The sequence below is a fragment of the Lacerta agilis genome, chromosome 14 (genome assembly GCF_009819535.1).
Source record: "Lacerta agilis isolate rLacAgi1 chromosome 14, rLacAgi1.pri, whole genome shotgun sequence".
In the NCBI taxonomy this organism is placed as follows: domain Eukaryota; kingdom Metazoa; phylum Chordata; class Lepidosauria; order Squamata; family Lacertidae; genus Lacerta; species Lacerta agilis.
Genome location: NC_046325.1, coordinates 1,237,464 through 1,259,978, shown reverse-complemented (window position 1 = coordinate 1,259,978; position 22,515 = coordinate 1,237,464). Strand labels below are relative to the sequence as shown.

At 53.2% G+C, this 22,515-nt stretch overlaps 2 protein-coding genes across 2 annotated transcripts in view; both read right to left on the bottom strand.

Moving 5' to 3' along the window:
* The window catches only part of PLD2 (phospholipase D2), a 35,248-nt gene extending 28,596 nt beyond the window's left edge, over positions 1 to 6,652 (bottom strand). Inside the window, exons 1-3 of the mRNA XM_033170150.1 lie at positions 6,280 to 6,652; positions 1,032 to 1,154; positions 789 to 916 (exon numbers count right to left, since the gene is read on the bottom strand). Of these exons, the coding sequence (XP_033026041.1) occupies positions 789 to 916; positions 1,032 to 1,154; positions 6,280 to 6,637 (609 nt within the window). The 5' untranslated portion in view covers positions 6,638 to 6,652. The remainder of the gene's footprint in view (positions 1 to 788; positions 917 to 1,031; positions 1,155 to 6,279) is intronic.
* Positions 6,653 to 9,907: 3,255 nt separating this feature from the next.
* Positions 9,908 to 14,729, bottom strand: PSMB6 (proteasome 20S subunit beta 6). The gene is made up of 6 exons (XM_033170552.1): positions 14,608 to 14,729; positions 12,830 to 12,897; positions 11,245 to 11,376; positions 10,598 to 10,727; positions 10,278 to 10,422; positions 9,908 to 10,162 (listed from the first exon to the last, which is right to left on the bottom strand). Exons 1-6 carry the CDS (start codon positions 14,689 to 14,691, stop codon positions 10,035 to 10,037), a joined length of 687 nt encoding a protein of 228 aa, XP_033026443.1. The 5' UTR covers positions 14,692 to 14,729; the 3' UTR covers positions 9,908 to 10,034.
* Between the last annotated feature and the right edge of the window lie 7,786 nt (positions 14,730 to 22,515).

The window sequence follows — 22,515 nt, the reverse complement described above, 5'->3', positions numbered from 1 at the left end:
TCCTGGGAGGGAAAGGTGGGATATCAGTGCAGTAAGCAAGCAAAGAGATCAAATAAGGCCACTCCTGGCTCAGTGGTCAGGGAGCGTTTCACAGAAGAGTAGGAGCGTAGAGTTGGAAGGGACCCAAGGGTCATCTAGTCCAACCCCCTGCATTGCAGGAATCCTATTTGCGCTCGAATCCTGTTCACGGGTTTCCCACTGAGGCACCTGGTTAGCCGCTGTGAGGACAGGGTGCGGGGCTAGCTGGGGCCCCCTTGGGCCTGATCCTGATGCTGCTGCTGCTCTCTTGGTGCTTGAGAAAGGTTGTGTTGTTGTTTTTTGCTAACTGGGAATTTGCAAAGAGAGCTCCTTTTCCCTCCCTCTCCGGATTCTCTTTGTCCCAGCCACCACCGGGTGTAACCTGAGACTCACAGGACTTGTCTGCTCAGGGGCGCAGGATCCTCCCTGGGGCAGAACCGGGAGTGGGAGAGGGAGGCAGTGGCACCCCCCCTCCCAAAAGCCAAAGGTTGCCTGGCTGGCAAAACCATACCTGATGTCCTGTTTTTCATTCACTCCCAAGGAAAAAATTAAAAATATATGAGACTCTGCAGTTGATGTGCTGAATTAGGAAGTCCAGCTTGCCTTCGGAAGATATATATATCTTTTGACCGACTCTAGTGATTTTAATTGCTGTGATTCCCGCACCACAGGGGGCTGGACTAGATGAGGTTTGGGTGCCCCTTCCGACTCTACGATTTCCGCCCCCATGCAGCCCCCGCCCCACTTCTCCCCTAGCCCCCTGCTCTTACCTTGGAGCCGCTGGCATATCTCTCGGCGCTCTCCACCCGCACAGTGACGGGGACCCCCCTAAGAAAAAGGGGTCCCTGAGATCGGAGGGGCGTCTGCTGGTAAACGGCCAGGAAGGGGCTGAGGTCACCTGGGGAGCAAGGGAGGCAGCAGGAACGGTTAGGGAACCCCAAATTCCTGCCCCTGCTGCTAACCCATAATCTACAAAAAGTGGGAGGGCGGTTTTTGTCCCTGCGTCAACTGACCTGGCGCCTCGTCCCGGCGGAGACCATCTCTCTCGTCGTCCGCTTCCAGGTCCGAATCGTCCAGGCTCTCGCCCCCGGGGTGGGGTCTCTCCAAGGTCAGCATGGGGCCGTCCTGCTGGGGTGCTGCGGGAGGAGGAGCAAAAAGAACCCAGGAGTCCGAGCCCTCATGCCAGCCCTACTGGCTCTCGGCGGATAAAGCCTTCTCCCGTCTCCAAACTCTTCCGCACAGGAAATTCTCCTTCTCTCTCTCTCTTTCCCCGATTCTGCTGGAAAATTTTGTGCACAGGCTGCAGCCGGCCCTCCAGGCAGCCAGTTCCTGCCCCACCCTGCCTTGTCCGCCTGACTCACGCTCCGGGAAAGGGGGGGCCAATCCCACCCTCCCCGCTGATCCCAGGCGGGTCTGGATGCCGGACAGACGTGTTGGGCCGGAAGGGCAGGCTGGCTGGAGCGGGGCCTCGCCCAGGACGTCCGAGGATCCCTGCGGGGCGAGGCCAAAGGGGGTCCCCATCTTGGCTCAGCCCCTCCTGCACTCACAGCGGATAAATGTCCCAAAGGACCTAGCAATCCAGATAGACTGCCTCTGCGCCAGGAGGGTCTATTAAGGACAGCAGAAGGGACGTGCCGCTGGAAGAGGCCAAAGGGGGTCCTCACCTTAGCCCGGCATCCTGGTATACCCCAAAGGGAAGCCCCTCGGGCAGGATCCGAGCGTAAGAGGAACACTAACCCCTCTGGCATTCAGAAGCATTTCCTGCTTCCAACTTAGCTCCCTTCCTCCTCTAGGAATTTGTCCCATCCTCTTTTAAAGCCATCCAGGTGGGTGGCCGCTCCTGCCTCCTAGAATCCTAGAGTTGGAAGAGACCCCAAGGGCCATCCAGTCCAACCCCCTGCCAAGCAGGAAACACCATCCAAGCATTCCTGACAGATGGCTGTCAAGCCTCCGCTTCAAGACCTCCAAAGAAGGAGACTCCACCACACTCCTTGGCAGCAAATTCCACTGTCCAACAGCTCTTACTGTCAGGAAGTGCTTCCTAATGTTTAGGTGGAATCTTCTTTCTTGTAGTTTGAATCCATTGCCCCGTGTCCGCTTCTCTGGAGCAGCAGAAAACAACCTTTCTCCCTCCTCTAGATGACATCCTTTTATATATTTGAACATGGCTATCATATCACCCCTTAACCTTCTCTTCTCCAGGCTAAACACACCCAGCTCCCTAAGCCGTTCCTCATAAGGCATCGTTTCCAGGCCTTGGACCATTTTGGTTGCCCTCCTCTGGACATGTTCCAGCTTGTCAGTATCCTTCTTGAACTGGGGTGCCCAGAACTGGACACAGTATTCCAGGTGAGGTCTGACCAGAGCGGAATACAGTGGTACTATTACTTCCCTTGATCTAGACGCTATACTCCTATTGATTCAGCCCAGAATTGCATTGGCTTTTTTAGCTGCTGCATCACACGGTTGACTCATGTGCCTCCTGCGGCAGTGAGTTCCGCAGTTCAACTCTGCCTTGTGCCAGGGACCCCCGAGTGCTGCTGCCAGTCTGTGCAGACGTCATGGGGTGAAATGGGCCTGATGCAAGGCAACTCTCTCCGATGCGAGAGGACTCTGCAAATTGGTGGGTAGGATACTAGAGGAAGAGGCACGGTATCTGCATAATATTTGGATTATTTTTGGGAGGGACCGCCTTTTCTCTGTGGGGCTGCCTGGAGGAGGGACACATGTGGGGCTGCCTGGGGGCAGTGGGGGGTGAGCTCCAGCTCCTAGGCTAGGTTCACCAAGTCACAGCGAACTATGCCCTGGTAACCTACTAGACTACTGCAATACACTGTGAAGATGGTCCTGTGAGAGTGCAGGAAAATTGGGCCCTTCGAACACCAATATTCCAGGATTCGCACTGGCTGCCTGAGACAAGGCACTGGTGTGAGTTCATAAACCTCTATATGATAGAGGCAGAACAGTGGGGTGGTTAGTGCCAGACTAGGACCGGGGAGACGAGGGTTCAAATCCCCCCCCCAACTGGCAGCCATGAAGCTCCCTGGCTGTGAGTTTGGGGGTGAGTCCCTGCCTTGGAGGAGACTCTTGAGAGTCCCATGGACTGCAAGAAGATCAAACTTGTCCATCCTTAAAGAAATCAGCCCTGAGTGCTCACTGGAAGGACAGATCCTGAATTTGAGGCTCCAGTACTTTGGCCACCTCATGAGAAGAGGAGACTCCCTGGAAAAGAACTTGATGTTGGGAAAGATGGAGGGCACAAGGAGAAGGGGACGACAAAGGATGAGATGGTTGGACAGTGTTCTTGAAGCTACTAACATGAATTTGGCCAAACTGCGGGAGGCAGTGAAGGATAGGCGTGCCTGGCGTGCTCTGGTTCACGGGGTCACGAAGAGTCGGACACGACTGAACAACTCAACAACAGCAACCCTGCCTTCTCTCAGCCTGACCTACCCAACAGGGCTGTTGTAGGGGATCACCTGAGATGGGGGGGGTGGAGAACCACAGTCCTCGGAGACGGAAGGCGGGATAATGCAATTGAACGAATGACTTGGGACCCAAATCTGCAAAGGAATGCTTCCCCCAATGATCAGCCCACTTGGCCCCTCGAAATCCTCTTGGAGAAGGCCAAATCATATGCCCCAAATCCTTTTGCTGCAGTAAAGTGGTTTGCTTTAATTCTCTAGGAGCAACACAACGGCTTGGGTCTTTTGTGGGAAGATTGTTTTGGGGCTTGGTTTGCTGGCATGTTAAACTCCCACCGCCCAGGAATTCTATGGGGTGAAGGGCAGCAGGGAGGGGCAGCCCCTCGGAGGGGGAAAGAGTAATGCCAGGGGAGAGGGTCTCAACTCTGCATAGAATTGTAGTGTTGGGACCCCGAGGGTCATCTAGTCCAACACCCTGTAATGCAGGAACCTAGCTTGATCTTCTCCCCCCCCTCCAAATTGGGAGCTCAGCCGGGCAACCTTAGCATCATAGAATCCTAGAGTTGGAAGAGACCCCAAGGGCCATCCAGTCCAACCCCCTGCCAAGCAGGAAACACCATCAAAGCATTCCTGACAGATGGCTGTCAAGCCTCCACTTAAAGACCTCCAAAGAAGGAGACTCCACCACACTCCTTGGCAGCAAATCCCACTCCTCCAACAGCTCTTACTGTCAGGAAGTTCTTCCTAATGTTTAGGTGGAATCTTCTTTCTTGTAGTTTGAATCCATTGCCCCGTGTCCGCTTCTCTGGAGCAGCAGAAAACAACCTTTCACCCTCCTCTATAGGATGTCCTATTATATCTTTGAACATGGCTATCATATCACCCCTTAACCTTCTCTTCTCCAGGCTAAACATACCCAGCTCCCTAAGCAGTTCCTCATAAGGCATCGTTTCCAGGCCTTGGACCATTTTGGTTGCCCTCCTCTTGTCACGTTCCAGCTTGTCAGTATCCTTCTTGAACTGTGGTGCCCAGAACTGGACACAGTATTCCAGGTGAGGTCTGACCAGAGCAGAATATAGTGGTACTATTACTTCCCTTGATCTAGACGCTATACTCCTATTGATGCCTTGGGAGTGATCAAGTCCAGGCGAAATACCACTTGCCTGCACCCTTGGTTGGCACCCGCCACCTGGCACTGCGCCCTCCAAGCAACACATCCCCATACCGGAAGGTTAAAAGAGGGCTTGAACTGAACTGAACTGAACTGAACTGAACTGAAACTGGGAATCCCAGAATTACAACAGCCCCAGGCAGGGGTTCCTCTTTTGCCTCCTCCGGGCCTTGCCTGGAAGATGCAGGTCACCAGAAAAGCGAGGAACTGGAGATTCTTGCATTTCAGGGAGGGTTGGACTAGATGACCCCTGGGAGTCCCTGCCAGAGAGCACAGAGCCACCTGCCTCTCCCCAAGAGAAAAATCTGACTTGAACCCCTCTGGATCATAGGCCTCCAAATGCAGGAAACCGAAAGGGATCTCTTAGGCACGTGGGGGATTCCCAAACCCTGCAAGTCCAGTCATGAAACTTCATTAAGGTCCAACAGAAAGGCTGAAAGTCAAAAGGAGCCGGGGACTTCTCAAACCTCAGCTGCTTGTTTCCTATTTGCAGGGGGGTTGGACTAGATGACCGCTGGGGGTCCCTTCCGACTCTACAGTTCTATGATTCCTGCAATAATGACTCAGAACTATGCTCTCGGGTCTACTTGGGAGTAGGCAATGAGGGTGGTCCGCTTTGAGCTCCAAGAGCAGCTCAGGTAGGTGCCCTGGGGCTTTGACTAGAGAGGCAGTGTGGCGCAGTGGTTAGAGCTAGCCTCTGAGAGTGTCAAATCCCCACTAGGCGGCCATGATGCTCTCTGGAGGGGGGAGTTTGGGGGCCAGTCCCTGCCTCTTTCAAACTAACCTACCTCGCAGGGTTGCAGTTCTGGGGATCAAACGAGGGGAGGAGGGGGCAACGTGGATGGCTCCTTGACATATAAGTGCAATAATAGATCAATAAATGAATAGCACTTTCCGGAGCTAACAGAGACTCCCGCCCAGGAGTCCAGGGATGGATCAAAAGACTCATGACCCCCCCTCCAAAAGCAGCAGGAGGTTTGGGCCCTCAGTCAGGGGGTCGACACGCGTCTCTGTGCGCACGGTGCGGGGACGCCCAGAAGCCCTGCAAAGCGGGCGAAGCCAGACCCAGAAGCGCTGAGGACCCCGGGACTTAGTGCGAGGAGACCCCGGAGCCGTCCCCTCCCTTCCTCCCAACCGTGCTTGAGCCCCGGCACCTATCCACCGCCGCGCCCACATTCCTGGGGTAGAAAGAGAAAGAGAGAGAGAGAGAGACGGGACGCCCCCACCTTGCTCCTCCTCCCCAGAAAAAGAACCCAGGCGTCCGGGCCCCTGTCCCAAGCGCAGTGCTCCCCCCACACCCGGCCTCAGTTTCCGAGGAGGAGGAGAAGGAAGTACCGCCTACCCCCCCCCCCTTGTGCCAAATTCTCCTCCGAGTAGCGGAGATTTTGACTCATCCCGAGTCATAAGGATGGGGGGGGGAGGAGAGAGAGAGAAAGGGGAGGGGCCTGGGGATTTTCCTGGGTGGGGAAGGGGGTCTTTCCGAAGCAAGAGCCCTTCTGACCTGGGGGGGGGGCGCAACCACACGGGAGCTCCTGGGATTTTCCGTGGGGTGGGGAGGGAGGCAGGCGCGCGGGCGGGGGGAGGACCTCGTGGAAATTTACAGATGGGGGAGGGAGGCCAGGTGTGTGTGTGTGGGGGGGGGGTCTCCCGCTTCCCGCGGCTCACCTGGGGCGGAGGGACCTGCAGGGACCAGCGGGGGGCGAGCAGGGCGCCGTCGCTGCTGCAGCTGCTGGGAAGCCGGCCGGCGGTGGGTGCGGGGAGGGAGCTGGGCCGTCCCGGGGAGGAAGGAGGGCCGCCCCAGCCCCGCCCAGCCGCCCAGAGGGCCCCGAGCCATGTGCAGAGGGCCGGCGACGCCGTCCCTGACCTTCCGCCCAACCCCCGGCCAAGCCGAGGTGAGGATGGGGTCCCCCACTTTCCTCGCAAAAAGGGTGCTTGTCCCGAGGCCTCTCGAGCATGCACAGAGCGCCTTCGCTTCCCAGAACCTGAGACGCGCTTTTCTGCTCTCGGGACCCCGGAGGGTCATCTAGCGCAACCCCGGCCAGCAGGGTTTCAAGGGGCCATTTTAGGGCACTTTTGCTTTTTATTTTGGAATCCCACCCACCCCCATCCAAAAAGGGGGGACCGATTTGTTTTAGACGCCTACCAAGGTCCCCTCCTGCGCACAGACACCCCCCCACGCCGGTTTTCCCCGAGTTTGTGGCAGAACTGGAGAGTTGGATGGGGGGTCCTCTGCCCCCTTCCCGTCCCCCCCCAAACACCGCTTTTCTTCTTGGGTGCTTAGAAGGGGTGTCTGGCGCCTTTGGGGGGGGGCTCCCAGCCGCCCTGCGTGCTTCCAGGTGCGTCGGGGGTGCTGGAGACGAGCAGGTATATTTGGGGTGCTTCCCCAACCCCGGAGGCTCCGGCTGGCCGGAGGGAGGGAGTTAGGGAGGCGGTACCGGGCGCTGTTTGCCAAAGGAGGCGGAGAGGGGGGCGGCTCCCCTGGCCTGGCCCACCCAGGGCGTGGGGGGGGGGCGGGGAGCTCCCCGTCTTGACACTCCGGGAGCCCCGAGAGTCCGAGAGAGACGCAGGCAGGTGAGCAGGGACCCAGGGGAGACCCCACCCCAGGGCCAAAGGGAAGGAAACCGGGGGGGGGGTGTCTCTACTTTGGGGTGGGGTGGGGAGAGAAAGAGGCCAGCAGGGGGGCAGAGCCCTGAAGGCAGAACCCCGCCCTTTGCAAATGTGAAAGGGGTTTTGCAAAAATAAAAATAAAAATGGGGGGGGGGAGAGACAGATCGGGCATGCTTTGAGGTTCTCTCTGTGCTCCCCACCCAAAGCCCCCTACCTTATTCTCCTCTGCAATCCTCCGTGTTTGTGGGAATGCAACAATGGGGGGCAGGGAGAGCACACACCCCCCAGGTTCCACATGCCCCCCCTTCTCACGTCTCTCTGTCTGCCTCAGGATCCGACAAGATGGGATCAAAGTTCCCCAGCTGCTTCCCCCGGGGCAGGCGCTCCAGACGCCACAGCAAGACGGAACAGAAGGAGCCCCCCACAGGTAAGGAGGGCGTCCCAGGCCCCCCAAGTCCCTTGCACTCCCCTTGGGTGTCTTCTTCCTGACCTAGGTGCAGCCCAACCCCCACGGCAGGGTTGTGGGGATCCCTTGCCCTCTTGCCAGAGAGCTGACCTGGTCCCTCCATCCCAGGTCCCGTCCCCCACAGTCCATGGGTGCCTTTTGGGAGAATCACCAAATTGTAGTTGGGACCCCAGGCGGTCATCCAGACCAACCCCCTGGAGAGCAGGGATTGCAAACTCTTTTTGAGCCTCTCCTCTTCCTCCTCCACCTGCAGCAACCTCCTCCTCTTCCTCCTCCGACACCCCCGAAGCCGCAGCGCCCCGGACACGCTCCACGCCGTCCACCAGCAGCGAGACGGACTCCCAGAGTGGACGGGCCTACTTCAGCGGAAAGGCCAGGGTCTCCTTCCGCCACCAGCTGGACTCCGAGAGGGAAGTGACCAGCTGAGCTCCCCCCATCTTCAGAGGAACACTCCCCCCACCCAGCAGGTGCCCCTGGAGCAGGACGACTGAGCTTGGGCCCCACAGGAGACTGCTGGCAATAAAGGATGGGGGGTCAGTGGAGGCCCCCCACTCCCCCCCCCCCAGCAAACTCGTTGACAGAGAGTGCAGCCTGCCTGTTGGAAGCTACTGGGATGAGAAGAGGAGGCTTGGCTGCTTCCCAGCCCACCCACCCCCAACGATCAGCCCTCCTGCTGCGGAAGATGGGGAGGTCAAATAAGGAAGGGGTCAGGGGGCCAGGATTTGGGCACCGACCCCAAACTGGAGCGGAATAGTTGTGGGGCTCAGATGGGTGTAACTCGAAGCAGATAGGTTTGCGGGCTTGGGTCCCGATCCCAGAGCCCCAGCAGCGGATATGGAGCAATAAAAGGTGTTACTCCCCCATCCTCGTTTCAGGTGGTGTTTTTTTGAGTCGGGGTTGGGCTAGATGACCCTTGGTTCCCCCTTCCAAGACCCCGAGAGTCAAGCTCCAGCCGCCGTCCCTCCTGCGCTTCTCAAACTAGGCCCAGCACACATGGGGCAGGTGGGTCTGGGGCTCCAAGCCGAGGGAGGGGGGGCAGGTCCCCATTCTTTTTGCCACGTTGAGCTGCTGGGCAGGGGGGCCAGCCAGTGTTGTGAGCCGCTTGCGTGTCGACGCCTCTCCTCTGGCACTGGCGCTGGGCCCAGCCCGCCCAGCCCGGTCCAAGCCGAAGGCAGGCTGGAGCAGGAAAGAGGGAAGGACCGAGTGCGAAACCAGACACCCCACCCACCAAACCAGGCAGGCGGCGGAGAAGAAAACACGCCCGGCCGTTGAAAGTGAAAATTAAAGGACGGCAGACCCCGAAATTGTGGTTCAAGGATCCTTGTTTTCTGCATTGTGCCTCCACACCCCCAAAAAGGGGGGGGGGGTTGGGAGAGGGCGGCTGGGCACCTTCCTTCTTGGCTGGGCGTAACCCCTTATCTCACCAGGGTAATCACAGCCTGGGAACAATTGCGGGCAAGATGGAGAAACCTCAATGGGGAGCAGAGGGAGGGAGGCAGCCAGCCCTGCGGAGTCAGCCACCCTCGCAGGGGGACGGGAGGCACCAGCGCCCTCTGCTGGCTCCTGGGAGGGCACAGGGAGAAGAGCAGGGCGCTGGGCTCTTAAGCCTCAGAGGGACAGAGAAAGGTCACACCCCTCCCTTTCCAGGAATTCATAAGGACGTGAGACAGCGATCAGGCCCATCAAGCCCAACATCCTGTTCTCACAAAGCCACCCAGGTTGGTGGCCGTCCCTGCCTCCTGTGGGAGGGAGTTCCACAGTTTAACCATGTCATCAAACTACGAGTCCGGTGCGGTAGTCAGGGCTGCATGAGGTCCTGGAAGAGACCAGGGTTCAGATCTGGCACCCCAGCCAGACGGACGGGGCATAAATAATGGAAACGATGATGACTAATCCTCCCCACTGGGCCCTGAAGCTGCCTGGGTGCCAGTCACAACGCCTCTCAGGCCAGCCTACCTCGCAGGGTCATCGTGGGGGTGCTTATATATTTCTTGCTACCCTGCCTTTCCCCCTGACAAGACTTGAGGCAGCTTGCAGAGAAAAAACGCTGAAAATACAGAAGATGCGTAAGTTATTGGAGGAGCAGACAGAGAACCGCGTGCGCCACCTTGAGCTCCTTGCAGAAAAATGTGGGATATAAACGATAATTCTGAACCCCCCCCCCTGATTCTGTCCCAACAAAACCCGGGCGTTTGAGAGGAACCACCAAAGGCGCTTTGCTTTCAACTCCCATAATTTTAATGCAGCATCAAGCCAATCTGACAGCAGAACAAAATACGGAATCCCCAAACCCCTCTGCTTCCTGCCAAAGACCTGGCGCTTCCCGTCCCGTCCCCCCCGCTGCTTCTCAGAGGGTGGAGAACCGGGGCAGGTCGTTTCCGAGGATGACCTTGCGCTCCACGCCGTCCTTGGTGATGGCCGCCAGGCGGATGACCCCCCCGCTGGAGCCGTCGCGGTCCATGGCCAGGGCGAGGGCTGGAAGAGAGGAGAGTGAGACAGGACCCCCCCCAGGAGGGATGTGACACCCCTCCACACACACACACCCCAATTTGAGGGCCGGAGGGGCCCCCCCCCTGTTTTGCATCCTTACCGTTGGCCGCAAAGCTCAGACACTGCTCCTTGCTCATGCCCGGCTTGTAAGTGGCGTCGACGAAGCCGTAGATGTAGGAGCTGCCGGAGCCCCCAATGGAGAAGGGCTGGCGGACCATCATGCCCCCCATGGGGACAGAATACACCTGGGAAGGGGGGGGGAACACAGTTATGAGCCAATCCAGAGGATACAGACCCCGCCCGCCATCAGGACTCAGAGTGTCAAGGCACAGGCTGCCCGTGCCGGGGATCCAGGCCTGGCCCTGTGGGTGGGCAGGTGGCCGGCCTGCTTGCTTGCTTGGGGGCGCCCCTCCTCCTCACCTGTCCCCCTTTGCGCTTGTCCCAGCCGGCCACGAGGATCCCGGCCGTGAGGTCCTCTCGGTAGCGGTAGCACATCTCCTTGAAGAGGCTGGCGGCTGTATGCACCAGCGGACGCTCGTCCAGTTCAATGCTGTGCAGGATTTTTTGGGGTGGGTGGTGGAAGAAGAGAAACGGGTCACACACAGAGCAAGCAGGGCGGAGACCGGCACCCACAGTGGGCTGTGAACATCCACGCAGACCCCACACCACCAACTCTAGTGTGTAGAAAAGGCTTCTACTGTGGCCTTTGTGCGTTAAGCACAGCCCTCCCGGCAACGCCTGCATTGCAGGGGGCTGGACTAGGGGGCCCTTGGGGGTCCCTTCCAGCTCTACGGTTCTCTGATCCCCCAAAGTTAAATCATTAGATCCACGTCTCTGGATTCTTCAAGCCCTGATCCGCGTGAACCCCTGACTTGGCAGAATCTCGAGCTGGGAATAACATTCCCCAAGAAAAGCAAGAGAATATGTTAAGAGGCCTCTCCTTCTTCCAGAGCCGAGTTTTGTCACAAGTGAAAAGCAGTGTGGTTCTGTGGAGCCCCAGCAGGCCTGGGGGTCAGAGATGCACCCCCACCTACCTCCCCTGCCCCCAGCGCCCCCACCCTCCGTACCTGTGGAAGCCCAGCTGGTACGTAACAGCATCCGCGATGGCCTGGGTGTCGGCAGCGGAGCCCGAACGGCAGCAGAAAATGTGGTCGTGGATCTGCGTCAGCTTGTCCGTGACGCGGTTGGCAATGTACGAACTGCAAGAGGGAGGCAGGGGGTGGCAGCAGCGTTGGGAGCTCATGGCGCACAAAGAATTTCAGGGCGGCTGCGTCCGAGGGGCCCAGAAGCCGCCCACAACCTCCCGAACCAGAAGGGGAAATCACACATTTTTAGGAAGTTGGAAGCTGCCCTGTGATAGCGTCTCGTGACCCTCAGGGTCCCCCTCACTCAGCCAGCGTCCCCCCTGACCTGGCTCTGAAGGGTCTCTCTCCCAGCCCTACCCAGGGATGCTGTTGTGGACTGAACTCTGGGGCCTCCTGCGTGCAATGAAGGGGCTCTGACGCAGACCTACGCCCCCTCCCTCAAAGTCAGAGCAAGATTCCGGTCCTCATGGCTCTTGCGAAAGGGCAGAATCGAAAAAGGCCCAAGGAAGCAGCTTCACATTAACTCAGACCTCACTGTCCAGCACCAATGGCTCACTGCACGGCGGATTCGTTTAAAAGCAATGAGTTTCTTTGTATTTTGCAGTGTTTATTATGTACCGTATTTTTCGCTCCATAAGACGCACTTTTTTCCTCCTAAAAAGTAAGGGGAAATATCTGTGCGTCTTATGGAGCGAATGGTGGTCCCTGGAGCTGAATTGCCCAGGGGCAAAAAGAGGATCATGGTTTTTATTTTACAAAGAGAAAAAGGGGGTGTTGAAAGGACCCCGCTCAGCAGCTGATCAGCAAGAGATCGGGAGAGAGATAAGAGTCCCCGGCTCCCTTTCAGCCCCGCCCTCCATTGCTGAATGTGCTGCAGAGGGAGGTTGTTTGCTTCCCCAGCCACATGTGACTGGCTGATTAGATTATCTGTCTGGAAACTGTAGAAAAGGCTCCCTTTCCTTTAGCAGCTGCAGAAATGTGAGTTAAACCCCATAAAAATGGGGCTTTTCCTCTTTGCTTTTCCCCCTTTGCAAAAGGAGCTTTGCTTTTCCCCCTTTGCAAAAAAAGCTGCAAAACTTTTAGCTGATCCTAAAAAAACCAGGGCTTTTCCCTTTCCAAAAAAAGCTTTTAGCTGATCCTCAAAAAAACCCAGGGCTTTTAGAGGAGGAAAACCAGAAAAATATTTTTTTGCTTGTTTCCTCCTCTAAAAATGAGGTGCGCCCTATGGTCCGGTGCGTCCTATGGAGCGAAAAAATACGGTAACTAGGCTAAGGCTGCTTGCAGTAAAGCTTTGAAACTCTTTTTTTATTTAAACAATGGCTTTCCAGGATTTCAGGCAGGGTGACATTCCCAGCCCTAACCATGAAGCTACTGCTGTGCTATGGCCCTTCACAAGATAGCGCCAGCTTCATGCTGTTGCAATTCCTCCAATTATTCTTAGTCTGCTCCCAGCCCCCCGAGAACAGAGGGCAATGCCTCCTCAGGCACAGCCAGCCCCACAAAAAAGCCATGTGGAGTTGGTTTTCTGAGAGGGTGCTGGCTGGGAGGCCCCCCTTCCCCCACTCACCCCGTGGTGGTCCTGGAGTCAGCGCCGATGACGACCCCACCGTCAAACTCCACAGCCATGATGGTTGTCTGAGGAAGGGGAGGAAGAGGGTGAGGAACAAGCAAGGACCGTTTTTTAATGTGGCAGAGTGCAAAGCTCGGATTATTATTATTTTCACAGTGTGATTTATTTTATTTTGCTTTACGCATCTCGCTTTGGAATGGCTTTGGGTAAAGGTAAAGGGTCCCCTGACCATCAGGTCCAGCCGCGGACGACTCTGGGGTTGCGGTGCTCCTCTCGCTTTACTGGCTGAGGGAGCCAGCGTACAACTTCCGGGTCATGTGGCCAGCATGACAAAGCCGCTTTTGGCGAACCAGAGCAGCGCACGGAAACGCCGTTTACCTTCCTGCCGGAGCGGTCCCTATTTATCTACTTGCACTTTGACGTGCTTTCAAACTGCTAGGTGGGCAGGAGCTGGGACTGAGCAACGGGAGTTCACCCCATTGCGGGGATTTGAACCGCCGACCTTCTGATCAGCAAGCCCTAGACTCTGAAGCCTGGGTCCCATGGCTTCAGGTATACACAAACCAACACGATTCCACACACCCCCTTTTAATTGTGCCAGCATGTAGTTGCAAACATGTTTGTACACTCACACAGCATACAAATTTAATAAATAACAACTATTTTGTTGTTGTTCAGTCGTTCAGTCGTGTCCGACTCTTCGTTACCCCATGGACCAGAGCATGCCAGGCACCCCTATCCTCCACTGCCTCCCGCAGTTGGGCCAAACTCATGCCAATAAGGCAGTAATAATAACAATTTTTTCTTACAACACAACAATAAGGCAGTAATAATAAATAACCGGTAAGTTGTCCTCTGCGTGTGCCTACCAGGGAGCAAACCTGCCTGCGCAGGGTGGAGAGAGAGGGTTGCCACCTTTGTTCTGGAAAATACAGGGCAGGGGGGGTAAGGGTTTTTATTTTAAATCTAGTTCTCAAGGGTCTTCAAAGCAATCCATTACAATCTACTGCAGCCTCACAGGACGGCCGCTCTAGCATATACCTGAAGGAGCGTCTCCACCCCCATCATTCAGCCCGGACACTGAGATCCATCGCCTTCTGTCTGTTCCCTCACTGCGAGAAGCAAAGCTACAGGGAACCAGGCAGAGGGCCTTCTCGGTAGTGGCGCCCGCCCTGTGGAACGCCCTCCCACCAGAAGTCAAGGGAATAAACAACTACCTGACTTTTAGAAGACATCTGAAGGCAGCCCTGTTTAGGGAAGTTTTTAAACTGTGATATTTTAAATGTATTTTAATGTTTGGTGGAAGCCGCCCACAGTGGCTGGGGAGACCCAGCCAGATGGGCGGGGTACAAATAAATTATTATTATTATTATTATTATTATTTATTATTATTATTATTATTTATTATTATTATTATTATTATTATTATAGCACACACACAGGACCTTGTAAATCTGCCTGGGCTTGGGCTACGCAGAGCTTAGACACGCGACCCTTTCATACACGGGCATTGGGGGGGGGGGCGACCCTAAATTGCCATTGAGAGGGAAATCGGAGGCCGGAAACGCGGGACGAAGCTGCTCCAAGGCAGGACGACGAAGCCTTTTGCATCGAAAGAGGGGACGATCCTACATTACACAGGACAGGGAGCCACACTGGGGGGGGCACGGGGAGCTCATTCCCAGGCCAGCCATGGGGGAGAGCAGCCTCTTCGGGGCAGGGACCTGAGCACCCTGACCCCTCCTTCTCCCCCCCCCCAATTCCCACCCACTCACCCCGGTGGTGACGGCCTGCTGGGTCCAGTCCGGGCACCGCGCCTCCATCCCGACGCTCGGTCTCAGCATCGCCGGCGCCGCCATCTTGGATCTTGAGAGCCACGACACTGTCGCGAAAGAGCCGAGCCATCGCGCGGGGCGCGCTTTACGGGAGAGCCGCGCATGTAGAGCTGCGAGCACGAAAGGAGGGAGGGGCGGGGTCTGCGGTCAGCTTCCGGGTCCCCGTAGCGATGGGGATTTGTCGCGCCGCAGAGCTGTAAGGAGCAGAAGGGACGCCTGCGCCGATACTCCGGGTTTTATTTATTCTCTCGTTTTATTCCACTGCGTATTACAATTGAGTGTACCTCGGGGCATAGTCCCCCCCCCCATTTTTCTTCAAAAAAAATAAATCCTTTTTTGGGGGGGGCGGGAAACTCCCTTCTTCCATCGCCGTTTCCGGCAAATTTCCCTGATTTGAAAGGAAGCAGCTCCTCTCCCTCCCTCCCTCCCTCCCTGCCGGCCAGGGAGCCAATCAGGAGCCTGGGAGCGTCTGGGGGGCGGAGCTTGCCTGCCTCGTGCCCCTTGCTGGGGGGTGGGACACACTCCCCCCCCCCCGCTTCCGCCCCCCCCGTCTCCCTTTTCCGGGTCGCTTCCTCGAGGCTTCGTCGGGCCGCTGCCTTGGGCTCGGATGGATGCTCACATGGACGCCCCCCTCGCCCTGGGCGGGGACGAGGTCTGTCTGTCTGTCTGGGGGGAGAGGGAAGGAGCACAATGGCGGTCTCGTGGGAGGGGGGGGCGGCTGCTTTTGGATTTGTTTTGGAGGCTCCTTCGAGGGACTGACTGTTGTGGGGGGAAGGAAACGAGCTGCTTGGCTGAAATGGCGGTGGGCGGGGAGGCTGCCACCGCCTCTTTCGTGTGTGTGTCTCATAGCTGTCAATCCTCCATGCTGTTTCCCAATGCTATAAAAGGGGAATTTCCCGCAAAAAAGGGGAAAGGTTGACAGTTGATGCAAGCTGAGGGGGGTCTTGAACGCAGGCAGGGGAGCCATCTTAAGTTGAGGCTGCAGAATGCTGTAAGAAATTTGTTGTTGTTGTTCAGTCGTTCAGTCGTGTCCGACTCTTCGTGACCCCCTGGACCAGATCCCGCCAGGCACTCCTGTCTTCCACTGCCTTCCGCAGTTTGGCTAGACTCATGTTAGTCGCTTCAAGAACACTGTCCAACCATCTCATCCTCTGTCGCCCCCTTCTCCTTGTGCCCTCCATCTTTCCCAACATCAGGGTCTTTTCCAGGGAGTCTTCTCTTCTCATGAGGTGGCCAAAGTACTGGAGCCTCAGCTTCAGGATCTGCCCTTCCAGTGAGCACTCAGGGCTGATTTCTTTAAGGATGGATAAGTTTGATCTTCTTGCCCTCCATGGGACTCTCAAGAGTCTCCTCCAGCACCATAATTCAAAAGCATCAATTCTTTGGCGATCAGCCTTCTTGATGGTCCAGCTCTCACTTCCATACATCAGTACTGGGAAAACCATAGCTTTAACTATACGGACTTTTGTCGGCAAGGTGATGTCTTTGCTTTTTAAGATGCTGTCTAGGTTTGTCATTGCTTTCCTCCCAAGAAGCAGGCGTCTTCTGATTTCGTGACTGCTGTCACCATCTGCAGTGATCATGGAACCCAAGAAAGTGAAATCTCTCACTGCCTCCATTTCTTCCCCTTCTATTTGCCAGGAAGTGATGGGACCAGTGGCCATGATCTTAGTTTTTTTGATGTTGAGCTTCAGACCATATTTTGCGCTCTCCTCTTTCACCCTCATTAAAAGGTTCTTTAATTCCTCCTCACTTTCTGCCATCAAGGTAGTATCATCAGCATATCTGAGGTTGTTGATATTTTTTCCGGCAATCTTAATTCCGGTTTGGGATTCATCCAGTCCAGCCTTTCGCATGATGAATTCTGCATATAAGTTAAATAAGCAGGGAGACAATATACAGCCTTGTCGTACTCCTTTCCCAATTTTGAACCAATCAGTTGTTCCATATCCAGTTCTAACTGTAGCTTCTTGTCCCACATAGAGATTTCTCAGGAGACAAATGAGGTGATCCGGCACTCCCATTTCTTTAAGAAATTTCTGTAAGAAATTACGGTCTTATATATATATATATATATATGAAGATCAAACCTATCCATTCTGCAAGAAGATCAAACCTATCCATTCTCAAAGAAATCAGCCCTGAGGGCTCACTGGAAGGACAGATCCTGAAGCTGAGGCTCCAGTACTTTGGCCACCTCATGAGAAGAGAAGACTCCCTGGAAAAGACCCTGATGTTGGGAAAGATGGAGGGCACAAGGAGAAGGGGACGACAGAGTATGAGATGGTGGGACAGTGTTCTCGAAGCTGCCAACATGAGACTGACCAAACTGCGGGAGGCAGTGGAAGACAGGAGGGCCTGGCATGCTCTGGTCCATGGGGTCACGAAGAGTCGGACACAACTGAACAACTGAACAGCAACAATATATATGTGTGTGTGTATACAGTGGTGCCCCGCTAGATGAAAATAATTCGTTCTACAAGTTTTTTCGTAGAGCGAATTTTTCGTCTAGCGAAGCGGCAATGGAGCGCGGAGGTTTTCGCAACCCCCCCCCAAAAAAATCGTCTTGCAAGGCAGCGTTCCACTAGTGAGGCAGCCTTCGTCTAGTGAGTTTTTCGTCTAGCGAGGCATTTGTCTAGCAAGGCACCACTGTGTATATATATATATATAAAATAAATGTTCGTAAGTCTTCCAAGCAAACAAGGCCAAGTGTTTGAAGCAGCACAGGAAGATAGTTTTGACTCTCAAAACTGACCAAATGTTTACCAAATGGGTCTCTGCAAGGAAGGAGGTGTTGTAAGAATTTTAAGGTCTTTCATATATAATAATTGTTATTAATGTACCAAACAAATAAGGCCACATGTCTGAAAACAGAGCAGGAAGACAGGCCTCACTCCACTTTGACTCCTAGCTGGCCAAGTGTTTTCATCTTCAGGGAGCAGGTGAGAAGTCTCTGCCTGAGGGCCAGGTGATGGGCCATTTCCCTCACAAAGGAACAGCCATTAGCCCTACCAGCCAGGGCAGGAAACCTTTTGTTTTGCAGAAATGTGTGTCTGGGAGGGGTCAAGGAGAGATGGCACAGGTGTGGGAAATTCCCAAGTTACCTCCTCTGACCCTCCGCATTTTGTGATGTAGCTCAGATGTATGGGGTGGTGGTCTTGGGTTACATCTCTTCTGTGATTGGATGCTGTTTCTGGGGGTGGACTAGATTCCAAGAGGGATTTTGAAATGTCTTTATAAGAGCATGCCTGCTTTGTTCTGGGTCTTTTACCCTGAAAATCACCGCTTCAATAAAGATCAAGCTTACTAGCTGCTTTGCTTCTCAATCTTCTCTGGTTGGCCTCTGTTTTTTACTCTTACCAATGGAGAACCTGCAAAGGACTTTGCAAGGGCTCTTGTGTACCCCATAAGGGAATAAGGGCAGATTTTTCCTTATTACAGAGGGGTGAGGGATTTAATTGTCCCAGGAATTAAAGAAGTTTACAATCTCAAAGGAAGGGCCAGGCTACTGAGAAAAAGGCAGTTACAGGTCGGTAGCTGTGTTGGTCTGCCATAGTCAGAACAAAATAAAATTTAAAAATTCCTTCCAGTAGCACCTTAGAGACCAACGTAAGTTTGTTCTTGGTATGAGCTTTCGTGTGCATGCACACGAAAGCTCATACCAAGAACAAACTCAGTTGGTCTCTAAGGTGCTACTGGAAAGAATTTTCTATTTTGTTTCGACTATGGCAGACCAACACGGCTACCCACCTGTCTCTGGTTACAAAGTTGACGTTTCTTTCCAGCAATGCCCCCCCTAGTGAGACTTCTTGTTCACTTCTTTTCATTTCCAGGCAGTGCACACCTATTTTTGCGGAACTGCCAGCCTTTCCAGTCATGTGTTATGTTACTCCAATCAAACCCCACGTGTGAATGCGGAGAAGGTAGGCTTGCTACAGGAGAGCAATCTCTTTGCAAATTGCATGTGTGGCTACTCTGATGTGTCGCTTTTCTTCTTTTTCAAACAAAGAGAGAGATGGATGGAGGTGGAGAAGACATTCCTTTGAAAAAACCAAAGAAGTTGTGCAAGTATCTTGAGAAATGGGAAAGCGAATTTAGCTTCGTGAGGAAGAGCATCGTGGGCCCCGGTCACGCATTCTGCACAATTTGCCGTTGCAATTTTAGTGTCTCCCACGGGGGAAGGACCGATGTCACTCAGCATAGAAAATCTGCCAAGCACAAGCGCGGGCTAGAGGCACAGAAACATGTCCCGACGATGTCCGCATTTGTGACTAGGAATACCACAGAGGCTGACCAGGTCATAAATGCAGAGGTTAAAATGGCCATGCTGTGTGCCAAAAACAACATTTCTTTCACCTTCTGCGACGACTTCAACAAGTGTGTAGCTGACATGTTCCCGGACTCTGCCATTGCACGAAAATATTCTGCGGGGAAAACCAAAACTACGCAAATCATAAAAGGTGAGTTGATTCAAATTAAGAAAACAATGGTACCTTGGGTTAAGAACTGAGGTACCACTGTAATATTGTCAGCTTATTGTTAGCTAACGTTACTGTGCTCTTACTCAACAGGTGCCATAGCAGCAGAGCTGGATGAAGAGTTGGCCAAAACATGCCGATCTCAGCCCTTTTCACTGATGTGTGACGAATCGAACAACAGAAAAGCAGACAAAGAGTTCGTCATCTTGGCTAGAGTCTACGATGAGGCCAATCTGGAGGTGGTGACCAGATTATTGGAGATGCCCATATGCAACGTTGGAAATGCAGAAAATCTTTATGAAAAGCTGAGTGAGGCATTAAGGTAGGGAAGCCGCAGTGTGTTCTGGACGTGTGCCGTAGTTTGCTCCTAACTATAACCTTTTGTCTGACATTTTGTTGCATTTTTTTTCCTATAGAAAAAGAGACATTCCGTGGGAGAACCTGATAGCCTTTAACTCAGAAAATGCGAGTGTCATGAAAGACAAACACAACTCTGTTGTCAGCCGACTGAAGACCAGACAGCCCCACGTTCAGGATCTGGGCTGCATCTGCCACCTTGCACAGCTGGCCGCCGGCTGTGCCATCAGAGCAGCACAGGTGCCTGTTGAAGACGTCCTGGTCAAAATATACACCCACTTCGATAAAAGGTGAAATTCATGCACGTTTTTTTATTAGATAGGCCTTGCAAACATACACATGCATATCCGGCCACTAATGAAATTATTTTCTACATTGCAGTGCAAAAAGATGTGAAATCTACAAGGAGTTTGTAGATTTTACTGATTCGGAGCACCTGAAGCAGCTCAAGGACTGCAGCAGCCGGTGGCTGAGTCTGTTAACCTGCATCCAGAGAGTGTTGAACCGATGGGCCGTACTAAAGGTGAGGGTGGTAAGCAGGGTGGGCTTGATTTAAATCACTAGTCAGTAAGGCTTGATTTAAATCACAGTTTTCTACATAAACTCTAATTCATGCTGGTATAACTTTAATATGCAAGTAGATGAAGATTTTTAGAATAACAACTTTTCATTTTAGTTTTTTTAATCCCCAGTTTAATAGGTTAATCATTCATATTTGGACAACTTTTCTGTTGTACTTAGGAAGGAGAAAAATAATCATTACCTTAATAATAACAATTTAAATAGATTTATTAGATCCATTCCACTCCAAACAATCAGAAAAATATTGTTTCTATTCTATTCACTGAACTTCTTGAAACACTGAAGGGGTTGATTCTGTATTCATAGGTTTGTAGAACAATAGGATTAAGGTCTTTTTCTCAACTCTGTTCATGTTATAACATTTTTTCTGTGAAGAAGAGGCATGTGATCTCTGCTGAGTCAAATTCAGTTTTGAGAACTGCCAAAGTAAACCAAGCATCTGTGATAATATCTTGTAGGCAGAGAAACTGCCCAATAATCTTACAAAAACCTCTGGAAGAGCATAAATGACATTGTGGGGAAAAAATTGAACATATACAGCCTTATTCTACATAATTAAAAAACTAATCTTTATTTCATGATTGAATAACCTTTGGATGGTAATATATTTAACTCAATAAGCATTTTATTTAAAAAAATCGATTTTAAAAAAATCTTTGATTTTTATCCACCCTGATGGTAAGTGCAGCAGATATATACAAGCTTTATTGTGCTTTGTTTTCATTTTAATTACGTTCCGCAGGCCTACTTTCACAGCCTTGAGGAGGTGGAGAAGAGTGCCAAACTACGTGATCTAGCCAGCCATCTGGGTGATCCGGTTGTGAAGATCTACTTCTTGTTCCTGGCTGCTGCCCTTAAGCCCTTCTCTGAATTTAATATTGCCTTCCAGGTGGGTACCCATGACATTGTATGTATGTCTCAGAATCTCCCCAGAGGGTTGCTCATGAGTAACGACAGAGCCTTCTTTTGCTAAGACCATTTATTGTGCGTAGTTATTTACAGTGTGGAGCTAGCTCAAAACATGACTGCTCAGTCACTTGCAGAATCCGGAAGTGCCCCTCTCCTAGTTCCTGGCCAACACCACAGTCTCGGCACCCTAAAACGACGTCAGTGGCGCCTCCTGACCCCCCAATGCTGTGCAGGCACCGGAAGCAGCTGTTTTCCACAGATCCTCTGGCTGGTGGTGCTGGGTCCCCCTCCTTTGGAGACAGCTCAGGGGAAAGGCTAGAGGAAGAGGAGGAGTCCGTCAACAGAAGCGGCTGGGGTTCCCTGTAACGTAGAGAGCCCTCCTCTCGCGAAGAGCTGCTTTCCCACTCCTCCTCCCGAGGAGGACTTCTTTCCCTTCCCCCCTCCTGAGCAGGACCTCCAACCAGCCCTTCCTCTCAAGTAGTTCTCCTGTCTCCCTCCTCCTCGAGAGGAGGATCTCTCTTTCCTCGCTCCTCACAAGGAATACCTTTGCCCCAGCGCTCCTCTCGAGTAGGACCTCCCCTCGCCCTCTCCTCACGAGGGGCCAGGCAATCCCTGACAGTTTGCATGATATGTTGGGTATATTTAGCCTGGAGAAGAGAAGGTGAAGGGGGGATATGATAGCCATGTTCAAATATATCAAAGGATGTCATATAGAGGAGGGAGAAAGGTTGTTTTCTGCTGCTCCAGAGAAGCGGACACGGGGCAATGGATTCAAACTACAGGATAGAAGATTCCACCTAAACATTAGGAAGAACTTCCTGACAGTGAGAGCTGTTGGACAGTGGAATGTGCTGCCAAGGAGTGTGGTGGAGACTCCTTCTTTGGAGGTCTTTAAGCGGAGGCTTGACAGTCATCGGTCAGGAATGCTTTGATGGTGTTTTCTGCTTGGCAGGGGGTTGGACTGGATGGCCCTTGGGGTCTCTTCCAACTCTAGGATTCCATGATTCTATGATTCTATGTTGTGATATCAGTACAACCCGAGCTGCGATGAGCTTCGTCAGTGAGGTCACTTGACTCAAGAGTCATGTTTCACACTGTGGGAAATCCAACAATCATTCCACACATGTGATGTCATTGTAATTTACTTTTGTACTCTTTACTTTCTGTTCTGCGTCAGGAGATGCAGACGCTTTAATAGACAGCTCTGAAATAACGAGCTGGCTACGCAGAGACATTCTGCTCTTTATATACAATAAAGTAGGTTTTAGCCAAGAGGCTTGTGTGTGTTGTTTTCAAGTTGGGAGCAACCGCATATTACATTGTGCCCCTGGACTCCAGAAGCCAGAGGGCACAGAAGCTTCGTCCGCCTTGGGGGTCAGTCTCTCAACTTGCCCCCGCGGGAAGTTTTCATAACAAGTTATAGGATTGTGCTAATTGTAATGTTCCTAATTCTCTTTTTTTTGGCGTTTTCTGCAGTCGGAGGAAGTGCAAATTCACAGGCTTCAAGAGGAGATGTGCCGGC

What these genes read in the sequence shown, in the direction of transcription:
- PSMB6 (XM_033170552.1), bottom strand. Translation starts at nt 14,691, where the DNA reads ATGGCGGCGCCGGCGATGCTGAGACCGAGCGTCGGGATGGAGGCGCGG. An exon ending in AGCAGGCCGTCACCACCGGG is followed by an intron (nt 12,898 to 14,607) that starts GTGAGTGGGTGG and finishes CCCCTTCCTCAG; the next exon opens with ACAACCATCATGGCTGTGGA. An exon ending in TCTGAGCTTTGCGGCCAACG is followed by an intron (nt 10,163 to 10,277) that starts GTAAGGATGCAA and finishes CCTCTCTTCCAG; the next exon opens with CCCTCGCCCTGGCCATGGAC.